Source organism: Lampris incognitus, chromosome 11, assembly GCF_029633865.1.
Source record: "Lampris incognitus isolate fLamInc1 chromosome 11, fLamInc1.hap2, whole genome shotgun sequence".
Taxonomy (NCBI): domain Eukaryota; kingdom Metazoa; phylum Chordata; class Actinopteri; order Lampriformes; family Lampridae; genus Lampris; species Lampris incognitus.
The window spans coordinates 36,336,379-36,363,514 of record NC_079221.1 but is presented as its reverse complement, the minus strand read 5'-3'; the positions used below and the strand labels follow the sequence as shown (position 1 = coordinate 36,363,514).

Genomic DNA, 27,136 nt, shown 5'->3' with positions numbered 1-27,136 from the left:
GACGCGCGTTGCGGCCGCATCTCAACTTTTCCCCAAACTTTTCCTCAGGGGGACCTCGGGACGCGAAACCGCTTCATTCAGCGGGAGTGATTTTTGGGGTTTTTTTTTTTTTGTTTTGTTTGTAACAACCGTCTCTAAACCGTCCTGAATTCTCCCCTGGTAAGGAGATTTCTCCGTTCCGTTGTTTTTCTACCCATTAGTAGATGAGCCCAGGTTGGCATTATTCGTGATTATCCGCAGCCACTCTGAGGGATTAATAACGTCAGAGAGAGAGAGAGAGAGAGAGAGAGAGAGAGAGAGAGAGCGCGCGCGAGAGAGAGCGAGCGAGGATGGCGCCATCCCGTTAACTGGGAAGTCGGCGGCGACAGAGCGGCTCCCCCGGTGCTCCTACCGCGCTGTGCGTGCTGGACGTCCCGCCTCCGGAGCGATGGGCTGCGGGTTACGCAAGCTGGAGGACCCGGAGGACAGCAGCCCCGGGAAGATTTACTCCACGCTGAAGAGACCGCAAGTGGAGACTAAGACAGACACCGTGTATGAGTACGTGCTGCTGGACTTCAGTCTGGAAGGTAGGTCATTAACAATAACGATCTTTATTTATAGAACACTTTTCCAATTCCACTTTACAAAGTGCTTCACAAAGGCAGCAAAATAAGATTTTTAAAAAATGGTGTATAAAACAAATAAGACGGTTCGAAGAAAGTCAAGTAAAATCTGGAAAGGCTCTCCGATAAAAAAAAGTGTGTTTGAAGAAGTCTTAGAAGAGATCACTGACTCAGCCGACCAGATTTCCTCGTCACTCCGCTTGTGAGACCTAATTTGTGTTCACGTGTTTGTTTGTTCCGTGACACTACAGGGCTGAGCCCGCAGACCCACATTTTAATTAAGGTGACGAGGACGTGAGTCACGTGATTTTTTAGTTTTTTTATTTGCAGAAATGGAAACAGTTTTGTTCCAATGTATACTTAGCGCACATGTGACAGGCATGTACTACTCTACTGGTCCTTTTTCCCAGCAGCAGAGCTGGTTGTTCAGCCTATCTGGAAGTAGGTCAGAGGTTTGCTTCTGTCTCCTCTTCCAGCTCTTGATACGCATCTTATCCTGAAAGGTACGTACGTTGAAAAAGTACCTTTGGACCCACAGGAGAGACAAACACCTCAACACAGTGCTTGGTAATCTCAGAGTTCAGCGGTTACCGTTTTCCCGAAGATAATCCCCTCATCATGGAGTCTGGCCGGCTGTTATGACTGTGACCTATTTGGAAGGAAACGGTGATTAAAAAGATGTTGAATGGGGACCTGCCGGGTAAACAGCAGGGCTGTGTGTGATGTAAAATGTTGATTTCTAAATTCGGGGGGGGGGGGGGTCAGCAAAGCCATAGCAGCACTGACAACGTCCATCTTACATTGATCATGTGTGAATGGCCGAAGAACCCCACACTATGTAGAAGGTATCATTTATGAGTACATCTGTCGCCATCTTACAATGCTGTGATTGCAACTATTCCCCAACCCTCTGTGAATAGTACACATGGCCATTGAATCTCTAGTTAATGGTCACGGTAATTTGCATATGAAACCAATTGTTGGTTTCGGTCATTATGCCACTGTATTGTTTATAAGGGTGGGGGTACCTGCAGTCAGCTGAGACTGAAGAGGTCACTTAGATGAGTGATGAAACGTGTTTCTTCATAAACGTTGTGCCCGGGGCGTCCGGGTAGCGTAGTGGTCTATTCCGTTGCCTACCAACACGAGGATCAGCGGTTCGAATCCCAGTGTTACCACCGGCTTGGTCGGGCGTCCCTACAGACACAATTGGCTGTGTCCGCGGGTGGGAAGCCGGGTGTAGGTATGTGTCCTGGTGGCTGCACTAGCGCCTCCTCTGGTCGGTCGGGGGCGCCTGTTCGGGGAACTGGGGGGAATAGCGTGATCCTCCCACGCGCTATGTCCCCCTGGTGAAACTCCTGACTGTCAGGTGAAAAGAAGCGGCTGGCGACTCCACATGTGTCGGAGGAGGCATGTGGTAGTCTGCAGCCCTCCCCAGATTGGCAGAGGGGGTGGAGCAGAGATCGGGACAGCTCGGAAGAGAGGGGTAATTGGCCAAGTACAATTGGGGAGGAAAAAGGGGCGAAAATAAAAATGAATGAATAAATAAATGTGTCTAGATGAAATGATTCAACTTTCTGTGGCACACTATGTAGACCATCCTTGGAGCCAAATACTGCCTATAAGAGATGGTGGCTGCTGTGGCTTCCATATGGGGAATGGAGAGCACATGCCCTCATCCACTGTTGGGGCTGCTGTCAGTCTCGTTACTCTGCCTGATCTGGAGTGTCTTTCTCAATGGCTTCGTCTGAAATACGCTGTAGCCATGCTACAAATATATTCCACATTAAAAGGTGACCATTGGTCAAAAGTGAGCAAAAAGGGGCGTCCGGGTGGCGTGGCGGTCTATTCTGTTGCCTGCCAACACGGGGATCACCAGTTGGAATCCCCGTGTTACCTCCGGCTTGGTCGCGTGTCCCTACAGACACAATTGGCCGTGTCTGCGGGGTGAGAAGCCGGATGTGGGTATGTGTCCTGGTCGCTGCACTAGCTCCTCCTCTGGTCGGTCGGGGTACCTGTTCGGGGACGGGACGGGGGGGGTAGCGTGATACTCCCACGCGCTACGTCCCCCTGGTGAAACTCCTCACTGTCAGGTGAAAAGAAGTGGCTGGCTTCTCCACGTGTATCAGAGGAGGCATGTGGTAGTCTGCAGCCCTCCCCGGCCCGGCAGAGGGGTGGAGCAGTGACCGGGACGGCTTGGAAGAGTGGGGTATTTGGTCAAATACAATTGGGAGAAAAAGGGGGCAAAAACAAAAAACAGCCATGCTGTTAGTTAATATGCTGCTACCGCCCCCCCCCCCCCCCCACTTGTACCTCACACACACAAAACCACAGAATATGTCGCTAATTTTACCGTTCCAAATGTAAAACAGGGACAGTTAGTCTTGACCAAACAGCAGCTTTAGTTTGGTAAAACCTCGCATGTTACCTCTGAAAGCAAACTCATCAGGACACGGTGGTACTAAAAGATACTAAATCCTCCTGTCTCCTACGACAAGCCTGCCACATCCCATCATGCACCCCTTCACCTACAGCAGGTGGTTTGGTACGAAGCCTCTGAAGTAGTGTGACTGTGAGCACATGCCCAGCCGGCAGTCACGGGTTCTGGTCTCACAGCCTCATAAATAATGAAGGGTTTCAGACTCGGTGTGTGTGTGAATCATAGCGGCTGGCACTGCCAAAGTCAACCGCAGTCTGGTGACAGTATTCCCAAAAGGCAGTTCTTTATCAGCAAAATGTCCATTTTGTCTCTCATTTAAAACCGGTTTATGTTTCCCAGTGGCAGCTGACAAAAGCATATTTGATTTGCGAAGGTCGTGTGGTGGTGAATATCAGTACAACAAAGTTATGAATACTGATAAACACGGATATCTAAACCAACTTGTTCCCACTTAGAAAAAAAAAAGAAAATGTATGCTTGGGTTGCTCGCTGATTTATAATGCATGTCATTTAGTGTGATATTTTTCAGATTTTCCACTATATTTGCCTAATGACAAAACAACCCTTGGAGTGATGGGAGAGTGCCAAAAAAAAAACAAAACCCAACCAACCAGTCAGTTTCATGAATTGCTATTATCTTGGCTATTTTCTTGTCTTTTCATAAAATGTTCACTTCAAACAAAACGCTAAATAGTCAACCTGGAAGAGATCTACAGCCAGCTGTCTCAAACAGACCAGTGGGTGGTAAATTGGTGTGCGCCTGAGTTTGGTCGGCCTGTTCTCGCCTCTCGAAGGCACCTGACTGAAGATGTAAGAACACCTCATCCTGAGATCCAACCGTAACAGAGTTGGAAAGCACACTGAAATCTTCTGCTAATCTCGAACTCCCAGGAGTTGTTTGGATTCACCATAGAAAAAGGCTTGCTGTTGCGTCTGAAGTTGTTTTGCAGGTTGCCTTCACTTAAACTCAAATGAACTTGGCTGAACTTGCCCCTTTGATGAACAGCCGGCCCGAACTAGTCGAATAGACGGTGTTCAGCTTTAGGGCATCGATGGTTCAGAGCATTTTAACTGCGTGCAGTTTGTTTTATTCCTGATGAACACCTGGCTGGCAGATGCCTTACTGCCAGAAGATCGTTCTTGTTGTGTAACTCAGTGAACTCCCTGCCTCTGGATTAATTTAGGTGTGGTGCGCCGCGCAATGTCCCCCTATGCACTACAAAGCCACGTTGAGATGATGCTCATATTGGCACAGCAAGGATGCCAACAGCGCGGGATTGAATATTCAACTCTCAATAATGTAGTATTGTGAAATGTTGATGTGTTTCTTTCTTTTTTTGGGGGGGGCAGGCATTTTCCCCCCTTTTTCTCCCTAATTGTACTTGGCCAATTACCCCACTCTTCTGAGCCATCCCGGTCACTGCTCCACCCCCTCTGTTGAGCCGGGGGAGGGCTGCAGACTACCACGTCTCCTCCGATACATGTGGAGTCACCAGCCACTTCTTTTCACCTGATAGTGAGGAGTTTCACCAAGGGGACATATCACGTGGGATGATCACACTATTCCCCCCCAGTTCCCCCTCCGATCAGGTGCCCCAACTGACCAGAGGAGGCGCTAGTGCAGCGACCAGGACACTGTGTTGGTAGACAACGGAATAGACCGCTACACTACCCAGACGCCCCCTATGTTGCTGTGTTTCTAAGAGTCAGAAGTTGGTGTGAGATGGATAGTTAGCCACATTGATGCAGATACTGGCTTTAACACACTATATACTACTGCGCTGTTCATGCCAGTTGTTTGTTTGGGGGGTTTGTTTGTGTGATGTTAACACGTTAGAAGTCGCTGAGCACATCCGTAAATTAGTCCATAAGCAGGTTTGACTATGAAGTAAACTGAAGGGGTGTGGGGTGTTCATCTGCAGGAAGTTTGTTCCTGTGGCTTGGTGGCGATAGACTGCTCAGATTGGGGGAAGTGGGCTGGTTTAAATGAAAAAGATATGCGAAGCAATATACTTTATTGTCCCCGCAGTGAAATTTGTCTTGGACTTGAGTGCAGCACATTATGTAGCTGCTTCCATAGTAGTAATAATGATATAAAAACAACAACATAACATGTACTGTAGCACATCACAACCTTAAATTACATACAGTGTTGCACATATTACACAACCAGTGGGATAGGCTCCAGCATCCCCGCGACCCTGAGTGAGGATAAGCGGTTTGGATAATGGATGGATGGATGGATGGATGGATGGTAAGAACAAGTGACATATTCTACAACCCCTCACATCATATCAAAAAATCTGTTACACACCTCTCCAGTAAAAGCCTGCATAAAAAGCTATTGTGCAACTCTGCAGCTCAAGTAACACTACGTTTTTGAAAGAGTGGAAAATTAGCCTCACTCTCTCAACCACCTCCTGGTCGACACAAAACGTGCGTTTGAGACCCAGTTCATGACCGCTGTTAGTCTCAAGGCTTACCCTTGATTAGCCCTAATAGCCAGCTATGCAGCCAGGTGGTATTGGAATGAGCATGCCCAACACTTGGGGTCAGGCTGACTGTGAGCACTGTTGTGACTGCCACACAGTGGATGAGGCCTGGCAGCAGTGTGAAAACCCTGAGCCCACTCCACCCTACCATGCATGCCCTTGCTTCGTCTTCACACGAAGAAGCGTTTTCTGGGCCAAGCGCTAGTGTGACTGTCACATTCTCAGCTCTCATTTTCATCTCTCTCTCTCTCTCTCTCTCTCTCTCTCTCTCTCTCTCTCTCTCTCTCTCTCTCTCTCTCTCTCTCTCTCTCTCTCTCTCTCTCTCTCTCTCACTCGCTCATACACACACACAGACACACACACACAACTCCCAGTACTGTGCCCAGCAGCAGTAGTCCACCCAGTCCCACAGAGGGCTACCCAGTGAGCCTGGCCTCCTTTTAGAGGCCTATTACTTCTAAGAGCGGAGACTGAATCTGGGGCCTGGAGCCTGGAGCCTGGCCCAGGCAGCACATCAAAGTACCTAATGGCTAATGCTTCCCCCAAGCTGATTACTACTAGGCCACTACCCACGTGTGTGTGTGTATGTGTGTGTGTGTGTGTGTGTGTGTGTGAGACCATGTGAGCGCCAACCTTTGAGACTTTTCAGGGGGATCGATGTTTTGCCATTTTCTGGTTATAACCAGATAATCAATAATTATTGATCTGTCTTTTTACTTACTGTGCTGGCCACTGTTTGTTTTCCATCACGTCCTCCTTTATCTTCCTGACCTGCTATTCTCATTTGTCTTGGTCAGTGCCTGTAGAGGATTTTTTTTTTTTGCATTTTGCAAGTAAATTCCCATTTTTCTCTGAAGAAAAATCAGTTGAACCTGTGAAGACTACAAAACTTTCTATTTTCCCCTCTTCTTTTTCCGACCAAAATACTTCACCATGGCTCAAAACCTCCTGGCAGAGAAACAGGCGTGCCGCGTGTTTCACTACGTATGACCTAGCGCCCTGTATGCACTCTTTGAATTGGAGTGTAATTGAAATGATTAAAGCAGGAGTTGAAGGGAGGCAAAGAGATAACGGGTCCTCCGATAAATACACGGCGGGACAGACGGGATTTTTGTGGAATCGAAGATGGCTTCACTCCAAGTCATGGGTATTCATTTGGAGTTGGATTGAGGAAAGGATGGATGAAATGAAGGATGAAAGGATTAAGGTATGAATCTGTACCGCCAAGCCCCCCTCTCTCTCTGTCTCTCTCTCTGGAGAAAGAGAAGGTGACAGACTCCAGCCAAGGTTAATGGTGCCTTTGCGTACTATCCTGATTCCGACAGGATATAGCTTTATTTGTTTTATTTCAGGATTTAATAATCTGTAATCTCAGTTTAATCTGGGAGTGTGGCACGCCTTTGCTGGATTATTTCATATTAAAATCAGCATTATGATCATTAGATTTGGAGGAGACCACAAGGGCAGTGCGAGGCAGTAGGAGCAGACCTGGCACCTAGGCATAACACACTGGATAATCCGCTCCCTCTGATGACTCGACTCCCTCCCGGCCCGACCTCACTGTGGTCTTAATGCTGCGGTGTGCCTCATGTGGCGATGCCAAGATGTGATAACACAATTGGTCACATTTACTGGGGCTTAAATGGCTCTTCTAATCATATTAATCTCATCTGTTCCTCTTTGTCTCGACCTTGGTGCGTTTCTTGAGAGAGCATTGAATATGGAAGGCACAGCTCCTGGTTTTCACTCTCTTCCAGTGACTGTGGGTCACTGTTTTTTTTTTCTTTTAACCCAGTTGCTTAGCAGCTCCCTCCTTTTCACACTCTGCTGCAGTTCACACAAGGGCTTTCTTGCTCATAGAATCTATCTTGTAAACTATCATTGGGCACCCCCTCCCCCTTCCCAACACACACACACACACACACACACACACACACACACACACACACACACACACACACACACACACACATAACCCCTCTGCCTCCCCCACTCTTTTCTCCATATCTGCCACTCTGTCCTCTCAGTGGCCGGTCTCTTTGCCCTCAGTTTGTTGCTCAGCTCCTCCTTTCTATTTCCCACCTTTCCATCCCAGGCATCCCTTGCCCTTTTCTTCCCCCATTTCCCCACTTTTCCTGCACTCCTTCCTTCCTCCCCAACCCCCGCCCCCACCCACCTCCTTTTCTCCCACACAGCGCTGAACAGAGGCCTCAGTGTGTGTGGGTTGACATGGGCGAGTGGCAGGAGGGGGCAGGGTGGCGAGGGGGGGGGACTGAAAGTGGGAGAAGAGAGGAATAAAAAGCCCCGACAAAAACCTTGGTGTGTGTGTGTGTGTGTGTGTGTGTGTGTGCGTGTGTGTGTGTGTGTGTGTGTGTGTGCATGCATGCCTGACATCATGGTCCTCGTGTGGGCTGTTTGCTGCAGCGTCGTCGTCTGCCACGGCGCTCAGACACTTATGTGTGACCAGCCATACATGTTGATGCCATTGGTGGCCGCCGGCAAACAGATGGTTTCTAAAAAAAAAAAACGAAAAAAAAACTAGATTTGTCTGGTTTAATTTTTTGGAGGAAGTCATCTTTTCTGAGAGTGCATTAATTAAATGCACACAAAGTCCTTGCACAAGTTGTCATTTATGGTTGACCACATTTATTGTGCTCAGTGCTCACATCCTGGGTAGCTGTGGCCTAGATAGGCCTATATGAAATCAGATTACACCCACTTCAGAAACCTCTGCATCGTATGGAATAGTATTTGATTTGAGAAAGATTAGATTTTTGTTGTTGTTGTTGTGTGTTTGTCTACTGGTCCGGTGGCTCTGCTGGGTTTTGGCATCATACTGCAGTCTGGCCATGTAGTCCAGTTGCACCCTGCGCCAGTCTCTCAGCGGTCTGCTGTCTCAGGGCCGTTTGTGTGTTAGAATGTGGGGGTTATAGTGAGGAATTCATTCTCTCTCTCATGGGCTGAGTTATCGTTTGTTTGAGACTTGGACTACACTGAGTATGTTTTATGCCAGGCTGTGTGTGTGTGTGTGTGTGTGTGTGTGTGTGTGTTTATTTTTTTTACGTGTTGTGTGCGTCGTGCACGCTTGCGTGCGTGTGGCGCCCAGCCAACCCCCTCTGTTAACAGCCTCTCTTTGTGGACACAGGAAGTATGGTGATGGTCACAGGGATCATTAGTCAGAGCCGTGAGAAAAGAAACGGCTCAGAAAAAAACACCAGACGCGACCTGCACACTAACAACTCCTCAATAAACTCTTTTAACTCACCTGGAGACTTGAAGGACTGAAAATATGCAAAAATCCCCCGCCCTTTAAAATGCACGGTAGTTTAGAACAGTATTACAAAAAATTTCATTTACGATTGTTGACAGTATATCAACACAGTATGCAACAGTCTCGGAGCGATACCTTTTCCTGGTACACAGAACCAGGTCCTACCACATCACAAACGGAACCTTGAAAAGCAAGGTTAAACTGTGTGTTTGTGTGGTTATGTGTGCACTTGTGTTTTTAGGGAAGTTGTGTAAGCACATGATGCAGTGGTGTCTCCCCAGACTACCTGGGTTTAGTGATTCACGGTGGGTTATACACAGAGATGCGCATAACTGGTGCGCAGTTGCGGTCAAAATAAATGATGCCCAGCAGATAATACTGTAGCGAACTCAAGGGGCAGCCCGGCCGGACCGCGAACTCGGATTTCCCGCACCGCGGGCGACAACGTTAACCAGTCGACTACAGGGTCCGACCTGTTAGTCAAGGGCTACCGAGCCTTTTCATCCGTAAACGTTGCATTGCCCCTTCCTTCGGGAAGGGTGTCCCCCGGACCGTCACGGCCGGGGCGCGAACTCGTGTATTCCGCACCGCGGGTGACTATGTTAGCTGGTTAACGCTGTCGCCCGCGGTGCAGGAGGTACGGGTTCGCGTCCCGGCTGTGGCGGTTCCCGACTGCCCCCCGAATTCGCTACATTAGTGTAACGTACACGAATAAGTAGAAACGTTAGCTCTTGGCTAACGGGTCGGACTCTTTAGTCGACTGGTTAATGTAGTCGCTTGCGGTGCAGGAGAGCCGGCCGGGCTGCCCCCCCCCCCGAATTCAATTTATGTCAGAAGTGGGATGGTGAGATCGTGAAGGACAGTGAGGCCATCGGAAGCGTTTCCGGAAGGAGGGGGGGTAGTGTAACAAACACAAATGAGTGGGCTAGCGGGTCGGACCCTTTACTCGGCTGGTTAACGTTGTCGCCCGCGGTGCAGGAGATCCGAGTTCGCGTCCCGGCTGTGACGGTCCGGCCGGGCTGCCCCCCCCCCCGAATTCGCTTTAATACGAACAGAGGCGCTTTTGCGTACCAACATTTTTGAGACACAATTACTTACCGAAACAACAGGATTTTCGCCATATATCACTGGTAAGAAAGTCATTATGACAAATGTGTCAGTTTTAATAATCATTTGTTAATCGTGCAACTTTTAGCCTTCATTCTTGATTAAGTGGGTGCGTTTTTCCAAGTTAGCAAGGTTAACTGTTAAACCTTGAGCTGCAGCAAGTAGCTAGCTTACGTTACAACTAGCTTAACGTTACATTTTTTTCTCTGGTTTTAGGACTTTTGTCCATTCATCAGAATGTCCAAGAAGCAAGCTACATTAAGTAATTACTGTGGTGTTGCACCACCTCCAAAGAAATGCCAGACTGAACCTGTACCTACATAAAAAAACGTGTATTCGCGGAAAAGTGGCTGCAGTAAGTAGCCTGGCTCCAAACAGATGATGATCACACAGAGATGTGGTGCAAAATATGCTGTGAAAATCCCAACCTCACGGCTAAAAGCAGCGCCTTTTATAGAGGGGTAAGAAAGACTCAGTCATCCAGCTTTTGAAAAGCACGAGAAGAGTAAAGAGCGCATGCACATAGTGCAAACTATTGGTAACCGGTGCAGACAGGATCGAAATCCACCCGCCCTCTTGACACGTGGCAGGACAAACTGAATGAAGAACAGCGTCGAGCACTGCGTCACATTGTTCTGTCGGCCTTTCACATATGAGGAGGTTATTGCGCTTTTCAAGAGGCTTGGAGTGCGTAGCATTCACGAGATGGGGGAAACTGCATCATGCACAGCGTCGCACAATCAGTTTAGAAGTGAGTGAAAATTTGAAGGCAGCTGAATTTTGGGGCGTGCTCTTTGGTGGATCAGAGGGCATAACACAAGTGGAGCAGGAAATTGTGTACATTGAGTTTGTGCACAAACCATCTGTTCCCCGGTGGCCACCAATGGCATCAACATGTATGGCTGGTCACACACAAGTGGCAGAGCGCCGTGGCAGACGACGACACTGCAGCAAACAGCCCACAAGAGGACCGTGATGTCAGGCATGCGTGTGCACACACACACACACACACACACACACACCAAGGAGAGTTTACCTCAGATGTCCTTGGATTAATTAATTTGGGTGTGAACCGACGGGCACAGGACATAGTGAACGGACTGGAGCAGCTCTCCCATACTTGTGGTTTAGGGGACCAGTGGAAGGCGAAGTCGTTCTCGGTGTGTACAGATGGAACAGCAGTCAACGTTGGAGTTTACGATGGGGTCGTTCCCAAACTGCGTCAGATGGTGGCGATCGGGGATTCCCTTGTGCATATTCTGTGTACTGCCCACACCCTGGAGAACTGCACAAAGTGAGCTGATCGCATGGCACCATACTGGGAGACATTTAATCGCTCCGTTGTCAGGTTGCTGAGTTTTTATTTACAGAGAGGGGGAACAAAAAGAACAGAACTAAAGGAGATATGTGATGAGAATGGCATTGCCTCTGTGAAACTAGGAAAGTATCACAACATCAGATGGTCTGCATGGAGGCAAGAGACTGCTGAAAATATGGAGGCTATTACCTGCCATTCAAATTCAAGTGGCTGCAAATGATGACAGTGACCTAAAACATATCTGCCCAGAGCGTTTTCAGTGTTTCCTAACCAACATGCTTGACACTGGAAACTTCCTTCAGTTCCCTCCCCTCAGTCTCCAGCAAGATAAGTTGACTATTGGTGAATGCAAAGATGAGCTCATGGTGGCTGCTGGACAGCTGCCTGACACTATTGCTTAACAGTGAAGGTAAGCACAGGAAAGAGACCGTTTGAAATGCCGATGCTGACAGGGACAGGGCTGATGTACTGAGCGGTCTAACTAATGAGTCTGAAAGCAGATATGAATCCCTTAAGTCATGTGATCAATTTTCAATATTTGATCCTTCAACTTGGCCTCAAGAAATGCAAGACCTCCACAGTTTTGGCAACACAACACTTACTAACATCCTCCAGAAATATGAGGCCAGCTTGTCTGTTGACAGAGACTCCACTGTAGGAGAATGGATGTGTTTAAAGCAAGCAGCCTCCTCTGTGTATGACTTGGTCAACACAGTGGAGATAAGTAATCTAAATAGTTACTGCAACAATCACAAAGTCCTTCTGTTGTCCTTCTTGAGCAGTGCTGTCTGTGAGAGGGGGGGATTTTCACGTCTCAATATAATAAAAAGCAAGTACCGATCCCGCCTGTCAGACTCTTGCCTCTCATCCCTGGTGCACATCCACTTGTCTATGACAACACAGACTTTTGACCCGAAGCCAGCTGTTGACTTATTGATGCAAGCAGCTAACCGCAGACTCAACCAGGGAGAAAGAAGTAGGCCTACATCTTCATCTGCCATGTTTGAAATAGAGGAAGACGGAGAGCAGTCAGGAGGGTAGTGATGACGACAGCTTGTAGGATAACCGTGCCGCGTAAAGACTGAGTACCAAGCAACATCTCCAGGTGCTCCCTTGAGAACCAGACCCAAAAAAGTTATGTGCACCCCTGGTTATACAGCTGTATGAGAAAATGCAAATAACACTACTGCATGCAACCTACCGGCAAACTAGGACGTTTTCACATTCACAGATTGTCTTCCAGTTATGTCACCGGCAGACACAATTTTGGATGGCATTTCAGTTACATACAGAATCGCATTATGACTACTAATGGAGTTTTACGCTTACAGCGTTTTGAGATCATGTTGAAAATCCTGTTTTGTTTTGTTTTTTTCATTAAGTGTATAGATGGTATTTTTCAAATTAATAATCTGACATGTAAAGTGAACATACAGTAATAGACAGTATAGGTTGTGTACTTTCAGGCAGTGGTGGGCAGTCAGGGCCATCAGGGCCTTCTTTGGTGGCCCTGTCAAAATCGTAATTTGTTTTTCACAGTTAAATTGAAGTGTGCCTGTAATGTGCTTGAATTCAATTACTTGTTTTCTCGTGGGGCTGAGCAGGGATCTCCTATGTCGTCTAAACGCACCACAGCCCCTCGGACCTGCACTAGCAAAAAAAAAAAAAGCAAGCAACATTTTATTTATGTAGCACTTTTAAAAATCTACAGTTACAAAGTGCTTTACACTCAATACACAAAATACGAATAAATACATAAAATAAATTGTATGAATATAAGACAGGGCATAGGGAGTAACAAAACACAAGGCATGGGTGAGGCTCTATAAAAAGGCTTGCCTGAAAAGATGGGTTTTTAGAAGCCTCTTAAAACAGTCCAAAGATTCAGCGAATCTAGTGGATCGGGGCAGATTATGTGGTATTGCTAGCCTTCCGCTGAAACCCGAAGCTGAAAACGGATTACAACTGTGAGTGACCGTGTCATCAGCCTACCAAATGCGGAAGTGTGGTGGCAGAACGCCGCAGGAGCCCTGCGATGTGCTGGTGCTAGTTCCGGTGTGGTGCACACGTGTATACGGTGACGTCATCGATTCTGAGCCTGAGCCTTTGGCGGGTTGTGAGCAAACTAAGCGCAACATATTCACCGCTACTGACGATCTTGTTGCCGATCTACTTCGTGTTTTTTTGTTTTATTTTTTTTTGCGAATCTGGTAGAATTGTCTGCATTTTTTTACACGTTATCTTAAACAGACTAAATTACTAAATTTGTGAGAGAAGGCTGCCACGAGTGTCTCAAGAGGTGGACCTTCAATTCCAGCAGGTTAGTGTGCACATTTCTCTTACTGAATAGAAGGTGGTGCACTGAAAATATTGCGGCTGTACTTTGTTGAATTTGTTGAAGTTGCGCAATTGACTGGCGAACACATGAACCGGGAAAGTTCTTTGTTATCTCCGCCAGGCGGCGCGTTTGGTCGTGTGTGTGTGTGTGTGTGTGTGTGTGTGTGTGTGTGTGTGTGTGTGTGTGTGTGTGTGTGTGTGTGTGTCCGCAGCTAATCTCGCAAACTACTGGTCCTATCACCCTAAAAAAATTGCTGTGCGCAGTTATGACTCGTAGTTGCGGTGATTACAAACCTTAGCAAAACGTTTGTTCGTCCTATCGCTGCTCCCTCTCTTCATTCACTCCCTAGCTCGCTCGACCAACGCTGCTCTGTCGCTGCACGCATGCGCACGGCTGATTTAGCTCGGGCAGTTACGGTGCCCATTATGTCAAGTCAAGTCCATTTTTATTTGTGTTGCTCAATATCACAAATTACAAATTTGCCTCAAGGGGCTTTACAGCAACACAACATCCTGTCCTTAGACCCTCGCATCGGATAAAGAACAACTCCCTAAAAACTGAAACTTTAACAGGGAGAAAAAATAGGAAGAAATCTCAGGGAGACCAACAGAAGAGGGATCTCTCCCCCAAGACGGACAACGTGCAATAAAATCATTTCAGATTTGCTGTATCACGAAGGAATTTGGAGAAACATTAAAATAACTTTTACTGAATTTAACATGTTTAATGGCATAGTGATACTGACACATTGTGTTAGTTCAACTGAGCTTAAAATGTTGTGCAGCTGATTTTAGTTTGTACTCAGCATCTGGTGCCTCTTGTGTCAGTATCCAACAATAGTCGGCCGGCATTGATGGATTCCTGTTGCCCTGGTACCTTTTTTCCATGGCTGCAATGTCCTGGTGAAACCTTTCACCATGTTCATCACTGACGGCACCACGATCAGCAGGGAAGAAGTCCAAGTGTGAATGTAGAAAATGAATTTTCAATGACATGTTGCACTTCATGGGTTTGTACGCTTTAGGCATGTTGTCAAGCAGCTCAACATAGTTTGGTTCTGTAGTTGCCAAGAAAATTCTCAACAACATGCTTAAATGCCGTCCATGCTATTTTCTCTGGCCCCGCTAGCAGATCTTCTAACTCCCTGTCATTGATGACCTGTCTGATTTGTGGCCCAACAAAAAATGCCTGTCTTAATCTTGGCATCGTTTATCCTTGGAAACATCTGTCTCAAACAGTGAAATCCATCACCTTTGTTTCATTGCTTTCACAAAAATTTTCATCCATCCGAGTTTTATATGAAGAGGAGGCAGAAATATCTTTGCTGGGTCGACGAGTGATTTATGCGCCACACTTTTCTGCCCTGGAATGAAATGCCTACAGAGCGGCCAGTTCTTTTTAATGTAATGTGACTCTTCATCACGGCTATCCCATTCACAAAAGAAACAACGGTACTTTGTATATCCGGGCTGCGTTCCTAGTAGCAGTGCCAATACTTATAGAGCACCGCAGATGTTCCAGTTGTAATTGTGTGTTTCAACAACATACAGTTCTTTCATGTGTACTGCATAGCCAGTGGGTACTGAAGAGTGGACATGGCCATTGTGTAACAGGACAGCTTTCAGGCTTAACTTCAACAAATCTATAAAAAGACGCCATTGTTGTGGGTCATGCACACAACCCAAAACCATAAACAATCCATCAATGTCAGTGCAGAAACGGAGGTTGTCAACCTGCGTAAAGAAGTTTGTCAATTGTTCTTGGCGGCTCCGAAAGACAGAAATGTTTGTACCTGGTGACAGTAAACCTTGTCCTTGCAGTCTTGAACCAAGTAGTTCTGCTTTAGCTTTTGACAAGTCTAAGGCCCTGACCAGGTCATTTAATCCTGACTATGTTATCAGATGAGGATAACCAGGCGTAAAGGTTCAACATCTGAATCAGTGTCGTTTTCCACATCTGGTTCATGTGTTGTGGCATCTTCATCTAGGCTCCATGTCTCTGGTGGCTTCAGTACTGACAAATTGTCACCATTTGGCACTGGTCTCATGGCTGAAGGCAGATTGGGATACATTGGTCAGACAGAAGTAACAGTCCGTCACGTGAGCCTTCTGTTCTCGCCATATCACTGGGACTGCAAATGGCATTGACTTCAGAGTACCTCTGAGCCAAGCTCTCAGGTTGACTGCACATGTTGCACAACAAATGTGAGGAGTCCAGGGTTTCTCTTGGTCACCAGTTTTACACCCGAAGCAGAGCTCATAGGCTTTCTTCATAAGTGCAGTCTTGGTGCATCTTTGAGCTTTAAGTGTATACTCACCACAGATGTAACAATGTATCGCAGCTGTTGCAACATTGACGAGGCATTTCTGCTGTATTAAATCTTCTTATTGTTAAGTATACTCACTATGCTACTGCCTGAAGAACATGTGCATCAACATGCATCCAAACAGCATTTATAAATGTGAGCAGCTTTTATAGCCGGTCTGCCAGCACCTAACCTGACTAAGCATGCCCAAGACAACATTTGCATAGCACCTACACTGAGTGCATGCCCAGGCATGCTTGCTTTGTGGGCAGTATACTAGTAGACTTAAAATAAGATGGGAAACCATAAAAATATGTTATATCTACAAAACAGTATGTGATAGGACAATTTTAAGACGATTTTCGTGATCAGCCGCCCAAAATCCATAAAATGCACCCAAAAGTGTCCGGGAAGCAAAATCGTCATTATCCGGGGTAATTCGCTGCTAATCTCATCACAGGAGAACCAGAGGAACACTGGAAGAAACCAAAAATAATCCCTTTTATTCACCTCGCCACCATGTTTGTTTAGCTGATGTCATGAGAAGGATTAGACACAGAGGTGGCATAGACTCCAATGTTAAAACTCCATTATAAAAATACAATTTCAAGAGTAGGTTTAATCACAAACACAGCTGGAAATCATCTCAGTAGCTACAATAAAACTTTCCCCCATGGCTGAGCGGTTTTCTTACCATTTTTTTTTCTTTTTTTAGTTAAACACATCTAAAACACTGTTAAACACATCTGAAGTCTTTTAATAAAGGCCCCTTCTCCCAGTAGACGAAAAAAAGTGGTAGTTTGTCGCCAAATCGGTGCACCGGGGAAGGGGGGGATACCCCTGGCGGAAATCTGCACTCTGTTAGTTTTTTGGTGCCATGTGGCGTGCGTGTGCAATCTGGTTGCTGAGGGACATAAAGGAAGATCTGATGGGGATGCTGCAATAGCTGCTATAGTGCACAGTGGTGTGCGTTGTGGTTGTTGAAGATCAGCTGTCTTGTTGCTGTTGATCTAGTAGTGCATGACTGTGTATTTTGTATGTAGCTGTATTGGCACCAATATGAGAAATGTGTGTGTGTGGGGGGGGGGGCAGTTCATTACTGAAGGCCTCACTGAAAACTCACGGAAAGCTACTGCTTTCAGGTTAATGGGTCAAAGTCACCGCTAATGATTTCGATTAACCATACAACTACAACTGATCATTGTGAGATTAATGAATGATGTGTGGTCCTGTATCTGATGGATTAGTATGTCTTCACGCAGGGTATGATGATTATTGCTTCACAAGACATTTCACTCTGTAGCGATGGGGTGGCTGGGTTGATGAACAGATATAATGGTATGAAAGATGAAAATATGGTGGAAATAGGAGCAGCCTGATCTGATCTGGTGGAAGTGGGTTAAGATGAAGCCCAGGAATGCCTGCTGTTCTTACTGTACTGTTTCATGTGATGTTGACACGTTGACGTGAAGCCTGCTGGAAAATATGCGACTGAATCTTTACACTCCATCGTCGGCTTCATTTCTACCTGACAAACTCTGTGTGTGTGTGTGTGTGTGTGTGTGTGTGTGTGTGTGTGTGTGTGTGTGTGTGTGTGTGTGTGTGTGTGTGTGTGTGTGTGTGTGTGTGTGTGTGTGTGTGTGTGCCATGTTTAACTACCCTAGTGGGGACATTTGGTCCCAGAAAAACCAGAAACCACCTAACTTGTGGGGCCATTTTATGGGGCCCCACAAGTAAAAGGGTCTATTTTAGGGTTCAGATTTGATTTTAGGGTTAAGGTTAGAATTAGGGTTAGGTTAAGGTTAGGATTAGGGTTAGGTTAAGGTTAAGGTTAGGGTAAGGGTTAGGGTTAGGCATGTAGTCTGCATGGTTAAGGTTAGGGTTAAGGGCTAGGAAATGAATGTAATCAGTGAGGGGGCCCCACAAGTATAGATTTGCGAGTGTGTGTGTGTGTGTGTGTGTGTGTGTGTGTGTGTGTGTGTGTGTGTGTGTGTGTGTGTGTCCCTTCCTCTCTCCTAGGGAATAATGAGGGTAAAGTAATTAGGCAGAAGAATCAGACTTCAAAGAAACGTCCTCGGCTAACTCCTCGTTCAAATATCCTACAAGCAGCTCTAATCTCAATAAGCTCCTAAACACTAACAAAGTCACTTGATCCCAAATTCAGAGGGGTTTATGGAGCTGAGGAAATTCTCCCACTGTCGACTTAAGGGTCCATACATGGCCAAAGGTGATTTCCCATCTCCATACTGTCAGAGAAAAATGGATACTCAATATACAAAACATTTGCCGGACCGTTAAGGTTTTAGAATGGAATTAACGGACCTTTTCTGTCTGTTTTGTACCACCTGTTACCGCGTTTCTTAACTCTAACCTCCCTTCTCTGTCCATCTTTCCATCCATCCAGGTAGCCGTCCTACAGTGCAGTATGTGTCGTCTCTGTGTGAGCTGCCCCAGGCCCTGCAGCCTTACTACACTCAGGGCTATGTCCTGACCGCTTTGCACCCCATCATTCTGTCGGTGGGGCGCAGCCGCTCCCTGCCCTTCAGCCTGCTCTACCGTGCCATCTTGGCGCGCCCCCGGCCTAGGTAGGTGTCGTTGCATGTACGCGAGTGCCTACGGTGAGCGCAAAATGTCTTCGACTTGGCGCGCACGCGTCCGTCCAATCCACCTGTCCAGAAATGCACAGCCGCCCACGTGCAGACTCTCTAGTAACTGGATAAATGATAGATGAAGTGAGCTGCATATTTGATGCCGAGCCTGGCTGGGTTGACAGACTAGCGTGCCTGGCAGGGCGGAAGGTAGGGGGTGAACATGGGGGTAACTCCCCGTTAGAGGATGTTTTGGTTTGACATGGTCCCTGCACCTATAGGCAAACTACAGGATTGCCATTGGCTGGGGATTTACCCTGACAACAGTGGTCCCCGCACAGCCAATGGAGCCGAGGATCCTCTCAAGGAAGGCCTGATAGGTTTAGCTATGATGCTTATAATAATAATTCAATAGGATTAACATGGCAATCACAATAAATTGGTAGCTTTTTTTTAATTTTATTTTTTATTTTGCAGTTTTGCAGGATTGCAGTTTTACTGTGATAAATTAAAACTAAAATGATATGCTTGCGATTATCTCGTTATATAGAAACTGAATGAGTTTTGTACTGAAAGGCATTCTGGTGTCTCTGTTTGGCTGTTTGTGAAACCATATTCCCCGAAATTGCCGTTTAAGCCACATTATGCATGTGTAGCAGATCGCCAGCAGCCGTCTCATGCTGAGCCACTGAATGATTTATGGCCTGTTGTCTGCAACTCCATGACAATTACAAGTGAACTATGAACTCTCCAGCTGGAAAGGTCTGGTAGGGTCAGAGCTACCAAACTGCCAATCCCCACGGATCTGAATACAGTAATTAGCAATCAAACCAACTTGAACAGCCTGTAATTTTTTCCTACAGCAGTCATTGCAGTTGTTTACTTTTAGTCAGCGTGCAATTGGTGTGTGTGTGTGTGTGTGTGTGTGTGTGTGTGTGTGTGTGTGTGTGTGTGTGTGTGTGTGTGTGTGTGTCTTGGTGACCCAGTAAGCAGGCGGTGTCCATGTGTCACAGCGTGCCGATGCTGAGGGTGGAGGAGTGGCCGCTCCCTGGAGAGTCCCTAACCGGTGACACAGTCCGAGCGCTTATCGACAGGGTCAGTTGCACATATATAATGAGCAGCTTATAGTAGCGCTTGTGTTTTGTTTTGTTTTATACATGACTGATTTTGCCTTAATAACAGACTTTTCCGGGGCACCCGGGTAGCGTAGCGGTCTATTCCATTGCCTACCAATACAGGAATCGCCAGATCGAATCCCCGTGTTACCTCCTCCGGCTTGCTCGGGAGTCCCTACAGACACAATTGGTCGTGTCTGCGGGTGGGAAGCTGGATGTGGGTATGTGTCCTGGTCGCTGCATTGGCGCCTCCTCTGGTCAGTCGGGGCACCTGTTTGGGGGGGGGGGGACTGGCGTGAATCTCCCAAGCGTTACGTCCCCCCTGGCGAAACTCCTCACCGTCAGGGGAAAAGAAGCGGCTGGTGACTCCGCATGTATCGAAGGAGGCATGTGGTAGTCTACAGCCCTCCCGGATCAGCAGATGGGGTGCAGCAGCGACCGGGACGGGTCAGAGAGCAGGGTGATTGGCCAGGTACAATTGGGGAGAAAAATGGGGAAGAAAAAAAAAGAACTGACTTTTCCCCATTCAAACCAAAGGTATAATCTAGTATTTACTTCACATATGATGAGTCTGACGTTTGCATTCTGTCAGTTTTCCAGTTTGGCGTGTCGATAAAAGCATCGAAACAATAAAAGCACTGGCGGTATCATACCTCTTTGTATTGCCCTGTGTACATTTTGTTAAACAAGACAGTCATGATTTGGTTTCTACTGGCAGGTGAACAGCAGTGCCCGCGGCGGAGTCAGGTTCATTGGCTCAGTCCTCCAGCAGGTGAGCGGAGTCGGCAATGGCAGGGTGCACAGTCCAAAGAGGGGCTGTCGCTCGCCCTCACACACCCCTCCCCGCACCCCGCCCGCAGAACGAGAGCTCGAGGAGAACATCCATAGTCCCGGTGAGATATTTTCTCCATCTCGTCTTCGTCATGGTCATCATTCGGGGTTGGGTATTGTTAAACATTTGTTTGAAGATTTATTCATGGCCCTGGGATGGCCTGGCAGCCTGTCCAGGGTGTCTCCCCGCCTGCCGCCCAGTGACTGCTGGGATGGGCTCCAGCATCCCCCACGACCCTTAGAGCAGGATAAGAGGTTGGATAATGGATGGATGGATGGTACTGATACAGGTACCGACTATCGATACCAGTACTTCATGGTACCACTTAATGTTTAAGACCTTTGGCACAAATAGGACGCACCACTGTCGGTACCTTATCAGTCTGGTTTAGACTTTCCACTTCACTATCGGTACCTTTAAAGTATTTGTACTCATTATCCATCCCTAGTCATCGTTGTTATCTGTTATATTCTGAAATCCTTCTCTCTCTCCCTCTCTCTCTCTCTCTCTCTCTCTCTCTCTCTCTCTCTCTCTCTCTCTCTCTCTCTCTCTCTGACTGATTGCTGATTGTATGTCAAAAGCTTTATATTCTTTTGCCTTGGACTTTTTGTGGGACTGCTGTGTAGTTGCCAAGTAACCCATTGCTTCCTATAACAATACCCACCCCGACGCTTTCCTTGTTTTTGCCTCACAATTTATTTTGGAGTTTCACCCATTGGATGCCAAAAAAAAAGGCCTTGTGCTCCAGTTTTGAATGAGTTTGTAATCCTTCATCTCTGACTCCCCAAATTTCTCTCCTTCCTTCTGCTTAGACCTGAGGTTGCTGGTGTTCTTCCACTCGTGGGCCCCAGGCTGCGCTCCCCTGGACTCGCTTGGCTGTCAGTACCACCAAGGGGCACTCTCCATGCGGGTGTCCAGGAAGGGCCAGGTGGTCAGCGCTTTGGAAGCAGACTGGCTGGAGCTGACGGCCGCCTACTACCGCAAGGGCTGGTCGCTGGTTGACTCCTTCGTCTACTGGGACACGCCCAAAGGTGCTGCTGCTGGGATGTATTGATGTCTAATGGACTGGGCTGTCAACGACATAAACTAATGCAGGAACTCTGCTTGTCAGTTCACTTTCTGAAACCATCCGTAGGATACCAATATAACCCCAGTAAAGCTAACTAGTTTTACAACTAGGCTCAGTGTTCAGGGGCTGCCCATTATTCCGAAACCCCAATAGTCCGAAAAATGTCCCATTGGACCGAAAAGCCATTTTTCCGACAGCCTGTTATCCCAAAAACACTCTCCCTGGAGTTTATTGCCCTTAATATCTTGGTGTATTTTGACATGCAAATACAGAAATACTGTTTACTAATAATTGGCATGAATAGGAGGTGTAACATTAAAAACACTTGTCAGAATGTCATCTCTACTTCACCAGAAATCTCAATTTTAGCTCTGGCCAGTTCAGATGAATGACTCAACGACACTGGACAGGGCAGGATTTACACCGAAATATGTGATCCGTCAGATTATGTGATCATGCTTTAAAAAAACACGCTATTTCAGACAGGATACAGCCGTCATATCGATGCGGTTAGATTTAGGCATAAAAGTAGAAATGGTTAAGATTAAGCATTCTGTTGGAGACCATTAGTTTTTGATATTGGTTTGGTGTGGTTAAGATTTGGATTAGCGGGGCACCCCAGTGGCTCACCTGGTAGAGCGCGTACCACATAAGGGTCCTTACCGCAGCAGCCTGGGTTCGAATCTGGCCCAGGCCCTTTGCTGCATGTCATCCTCTCTCTCTCTACTATCGCTATCAAATAAAGGCGGAAATGACATAAAAAAAGAAAAAGGTTTGGATTAGCATCTGGGGGGACGGCCGAAATAGCGCATCAGTGTAACACAGGTAGTCACTAACAACTTCAGGGAGTGTGTCTGTTTTCTGTACAACAGGCCTTTGTGGGTGTGTTTTCAGGATAACGGGTTGACGGACAAATGACCTTTCAGTCCAATGGGAAATTTTTCGGACTATTGGTGTTTCGGAATAATGGGGAGCTGAAACAATGGCATAGCACTCAGAGTTGACATGTGTCGTTTCCAGTTTGGATGAAGGGAGACCAACAGATTGGCTGGCTGTTTATCCGGCTCAGGCCCTGTACAGTATAGGGCCTCTGTAGATGGTCTTGTTCACCCCTCAGCAGGCTTAGAAAGCAAACAGGAGTGCATGTGTACAATACATGCTTTAAAACAAGATCACAACTCTCTTTGAAAGTGGACATCTCCATCAAACAGCCAAGAGAAAGGAGATGCCGGGTGCCCTTACAGAAAGGCAGGGTAAGATTAGAAGAGAGAAAGTGGGATTAGGAACATGCTGCCTGCCGTCTGCCCCTCGTCTGTCTCAAATCCGTGTCTGCCTTTATCGCATTAGGGGCCTCAGTCATTCCCTCTCTGTCCATTCACCCGCTCTGTGCAGCTTTTTTTTTTTTTCCCTAAAATGTCTTGGTGGAACACACAAGCCTTCAACAAGCACATACACGATCAGCCACTTCCTGTTTTGGCTGTGACCCCTCCCCCTCTCCCCCACTGTATCTATATTTGGAGCTCTCCTCCTAACCTAAGCGACCTCACTTCCTTTCCCTCCGCAAACTGGCAGACACCCTGTACACATCGGAGGCCGGCTGGGAGTTGTTGAACATTTTAGATAGCCCGTCCCTTCATACGTACACTGTTGCTCAAGTTCACTATCTTTCTGCTTCTGGCCCCTTTCATTCTTGGGACCTTGAATAGACCCGTGCTGACACATACTGATTCACACAGGCAGACATGAGGCTTACCCTGCTTCATATGACTAGTTCACTGTCATCCCCAGTAATATTCCTTCAGCAACAACACTCCCTTAGAAGAATCCATTCTGCTCTGCTGTGGGCCTATATTGTATAGTAGTGTTTTGAATCATCTCCTGTTATAACTTCATCTTCTATAATAAGGTGGCCACACAGATATTGTATGGTTTTTCAGTGAAGTGGTTCTTGTGTTTTTATTCCAGGTGAACCAGTCCCCAGGTCACTGGAGGGGTTGTTCGTGTATGAGGAGAGGAGCACCTCCCCGCCTGCCAATGACACCATCGTGGTAGAACAGTGGACGGTCATCGAGGTCAGTAAGGACGTTTTGTCTGTCTGAGCGTTTCAAATAAAAAGTATGAATCCATTTGCAGACTGCAGGAAGTCTTGGATTCAGTTAACAGTCAGCCTACTGGGAGTGAGCAGCCCTTCTCAGTCTTTGATTTTAGACACACAGGTATAGTAATAAGAGAGACACCAAGACAAAAGCCACGGGCAGGAGTCGATGCCTGGCCAGCAGGGGCACATAGTGGTTCTGAAGGCTAGGTACTCAACTAGCGCTAACGCTGCATTGTCTGTTGCTGCCTATGTGTGCGTGTGCCCAGGGATCCAATGTGAAAACGGACTATGGACCCCTCCTTCATACCCTGGCCGAGTTTGGATGGATGCTTACATGTGTGCTTCCCACACCCATCATACGACATGACAGGTACGCTATCTGTCCATGAACGCGCCAACACAACTTCCCTTATTAATTCATTAAACATTTTTCATTCGTAATTATTGCAAATAATCTCAAAAGCTGGTGAAACATCTGTCGCTCTTTTCTACCACATTCCCTCTGAAAAGTTGTCAGTGAGGTAGGTAATATAGTTTCTTTAGCCTAACTACTCCACCCCTGTCTGCATAGTGATGGGAACCTTGCCACCAAGCAGGTGGTCTTCCTCCAGAGGCCGGTCAGAAACCAGGCAGCAGGGCAACAGAAGAACCAGGTGGGATGCAGAAGAAATCTGCCAACAAATATAACAACCATTTAACAACCGTTCAACAGTTTCTGCGAAACTACAGAAAACCTTGTTTATGTGACCACACTGCCCCCTGGGGGAGGACGTTGAAATCGCATGTAACAATAATTAATACTGCTTGTACATGGATGAGGCGAAATAAACAGGTAAAGAAACAAGGATGCAGTAAGAGACCGAGACCCATTTGGCTGAGAGCATTTAAACAACATAGGAACCAAAGTTACCATGCGATACCACAAAGCTCCTGATGTTCCAAATCAATTTCACAGGAGATGAATCAATCGATCTTTATTTTCATAGGACTTTGTATAGGACTTTTCATACAGACAAATGTAACACAAAGTGCTTCCCACAATAAAATCCTCCCTACAAAAATAATAATACTAGTAATAATAATGAATAAAGCACTCAATTAAAGCTCAGTTTTGCATTAAGGAAACACCAGAGGCACAATCTCCGACCAATACGAAATAGAGAAAAACTCAAAATAGCAAAAAGATAAAAAATAAATGAATGGTTAAGAGCGCAAGATAAAATAACATAAGAATAATAATAGCAATAAATAATAAATGAATAATAATAAAATAATAAACGAGGAGGGGTATAGATGTGAGTAAAACCAGAAATAAAAGGAAAACTAGAATTTAAAAGGGAAGAACAAGAACCAAATGACCAAGAGGGAGAACAGACCAAAATAAATAAATAGATTAACAGATCAATAAAGTTTAATTGAAAGCCAAACTAAAAAGGTAGGTCTTGAGTTTGCTTTTAAATATAATATACCATCATTATCTCTGCTGCCCTCAGGTCCTCAGGAAGGGTCCAGAGACTTGGACCACAGTAATAACAGGAGGCCTCATCGTGGGCTTTGCTCTTACTTTAGGAATCATTAAAAGACACTGCTGGAAGACCTGAGGGTTGTAGAGGCTTCATAGGCTAAAAGCAAATCTGATAAATAGGTCGGACCAAGACAATTAAGAGCTTCATAAACCAATAAAAGGATCTTAAAATCAATTCTGAAGCGAACAGGCAGCCAATGCAGAGACTTTAAAATGGATGTAATGTGTGCACTCTGCCTGGTCTTGGTCGAGACACGAGCAGCTGAGTTTTGCAGTAACTGTAATTGAACCATATTCTTTTTAGGGAGGCCAGAAAGGAGAGCATTACAATAGTCCTTCCTGCAGGTAATAAAGGCATGAATTGCTGTCTCTGTGTTGTCCAAAGGAATTGAATCGAGTGCAACTGGACTTGGTATATATCCATGAAGACGTTTCGCCTCTCATCCAAGAGGCTTCATCAGTTCGTGCCTTTCTGACTAGACCAAACTAGTCTGAGACTAGGGTGTCTCATTGGTCTGGTCAGAAAGGCACGAACTGATGAAGCCTCTTGGATGAGAGGCGAAACGTCTTCACGGATATATACCAAGTCCAGTTGCACTCGATTCAATTCCTTTGGATAACCATGACCTGGATGAATGAGAACATTCACAGACATGCCTCTGTGTTGGCTTGAGAAACGATGGCACTCTGGCGGTGTTCTTCAGATAATAAAGGCCATTCTTTGTTATGTGTCTATGTGAGGCTCAAAACTAAGGTCTGAATCAAAGATGACTCCTAGGTTTTGTTTTTTTTTTACTTGTTGACCGGGATTTAATGCCGGTGCTTGCAGTTTTGCATTGAGTTTGTTTCTGAGTTTCAGTACCAAAAACCAAGACTTCAGTTTTGTCTTGATTAAGCAGTAGAAAATTCTCTGGCATCCATAACTTGATATCTAAAGTAGTTAAAAAGGGCGTCTATTGGCTCTGTGTCATCTGGGGACATGGCGATGTAAAGCTGTGTGTCACCAGCATAGCTATGAACATTTATGCTGTGCCTCCTGATGACGTTTCCAAGTAGCAGCATGTAAAGGTTAAACTGTATAGGACCTAAAGTGGAACAAACAAACCTGTGGATAAGAAACGTTTGCTAAAAGTTGTGATCTGACTGAAATTTGACGAGTTTTTTTTTTTTTTTTTTTTTTCTGACCTTCCTTCCTTTCTGACCCTCTGTCTCCAGGCAATGTCTGCAAAGAGCGACGTGTCCAGTCGCTCCGTGAGCCGCGGAGTGACCAGCCATGCATCTCCCGAGGAGCTATCCCCTTCTTCCACGGGAGGCATCGGGGGCTTCCCAGTGTTTGGAGGGGGGTACCCCAGTGCTTTGTCCCACCTGGAGGAAGGTGGCTTTGAACAGGAAGAAGGGAAGGCCGAGGTCACCTGTATGTAAGCAGGAAGAAAGGAAGGCAGACAGACGGACATAGCACCCCACCAATATCTTGATTCTCCCCTCACTCATGGCAGGAGGTCTGCAGATTTAAAGTTGGGGGGGGGTTGCTGGAGAGATTATACTCGAGGAGTGGTGGAAACTTGGGTGTGAGGATGGATACTGCTGTGCACCCTTCTGTCTCCCCCTGTTGTTTTATAACCAGAAGACTTTCATCTGCCTGGTAGATCGTAGTGAAGCAGTGCAAAGATGCTGTTAAAATAACCTTTAATTCCCTTTCACCTTCGCAAGCACCTCCCACCCCCACCCTACTTCAAAAGAGACTGTGAAGTAAAGGAAGAGGACCTGGCACCTTTTCAGTTTCAAAGAAGCCATAAGGAGTATGAGGTATTGTTATTTAGAGGTGGAGCTACTGTACATCCATCCCATTTTTTTTTTCTTTTTCTAATACAAATAGATTTGTTGGGGAGAGTAACTAGTCCATGGGGGTTGACACTTTACAGGGCACATGTTCAGGTTCATTCTTAAGTTGGCTGATTTTTGACCTCTGTTGGCTCCCAGTGCTTCAAGGAAAATGTGTCTCGGTGCCTTTTTATACCCCCCTCCCTTTTTCTCCC

At 46.4% G+C, this 27,136-nt stretch overlaps 1 protein-coding gene across 1 annotated transcript; it reads left to right on the top strand.

Annotated features, from left to right (window-relative positions):
• The first annotated feature begins 299 nt into the window (after positions 1 to 299).
• On the top strand, positions 300 to 26,828 carry rftn2 (raftlin family member 2). The gene is made up of 9 exons (XM_056289578.1): positions 300 to 570; positions 18,282 to 18,458; positions 19,448 to 19,556; positions 20,295 to 20,469; positions 21,221 to 21,439; positions 23,443 to 23,549; positions 23,842 to 23,945; positions 24,147 to 24,228; positions 26,316 to 26,828. The coding sequence occupies exons 1-9, from the start codon at positions 428 to 430 to the stop codon at positions 26,520 to 26,522; spliced, it is 1,323 nt and encodes a 440-aa protein (XP_056145553.1). The 5' UTR covers positions 300 to 427; the 3' UTR covers positions 26,523 to 26,828.
• Positions 26,829 to 27,136: the final 308 nt, after the last annotated feature.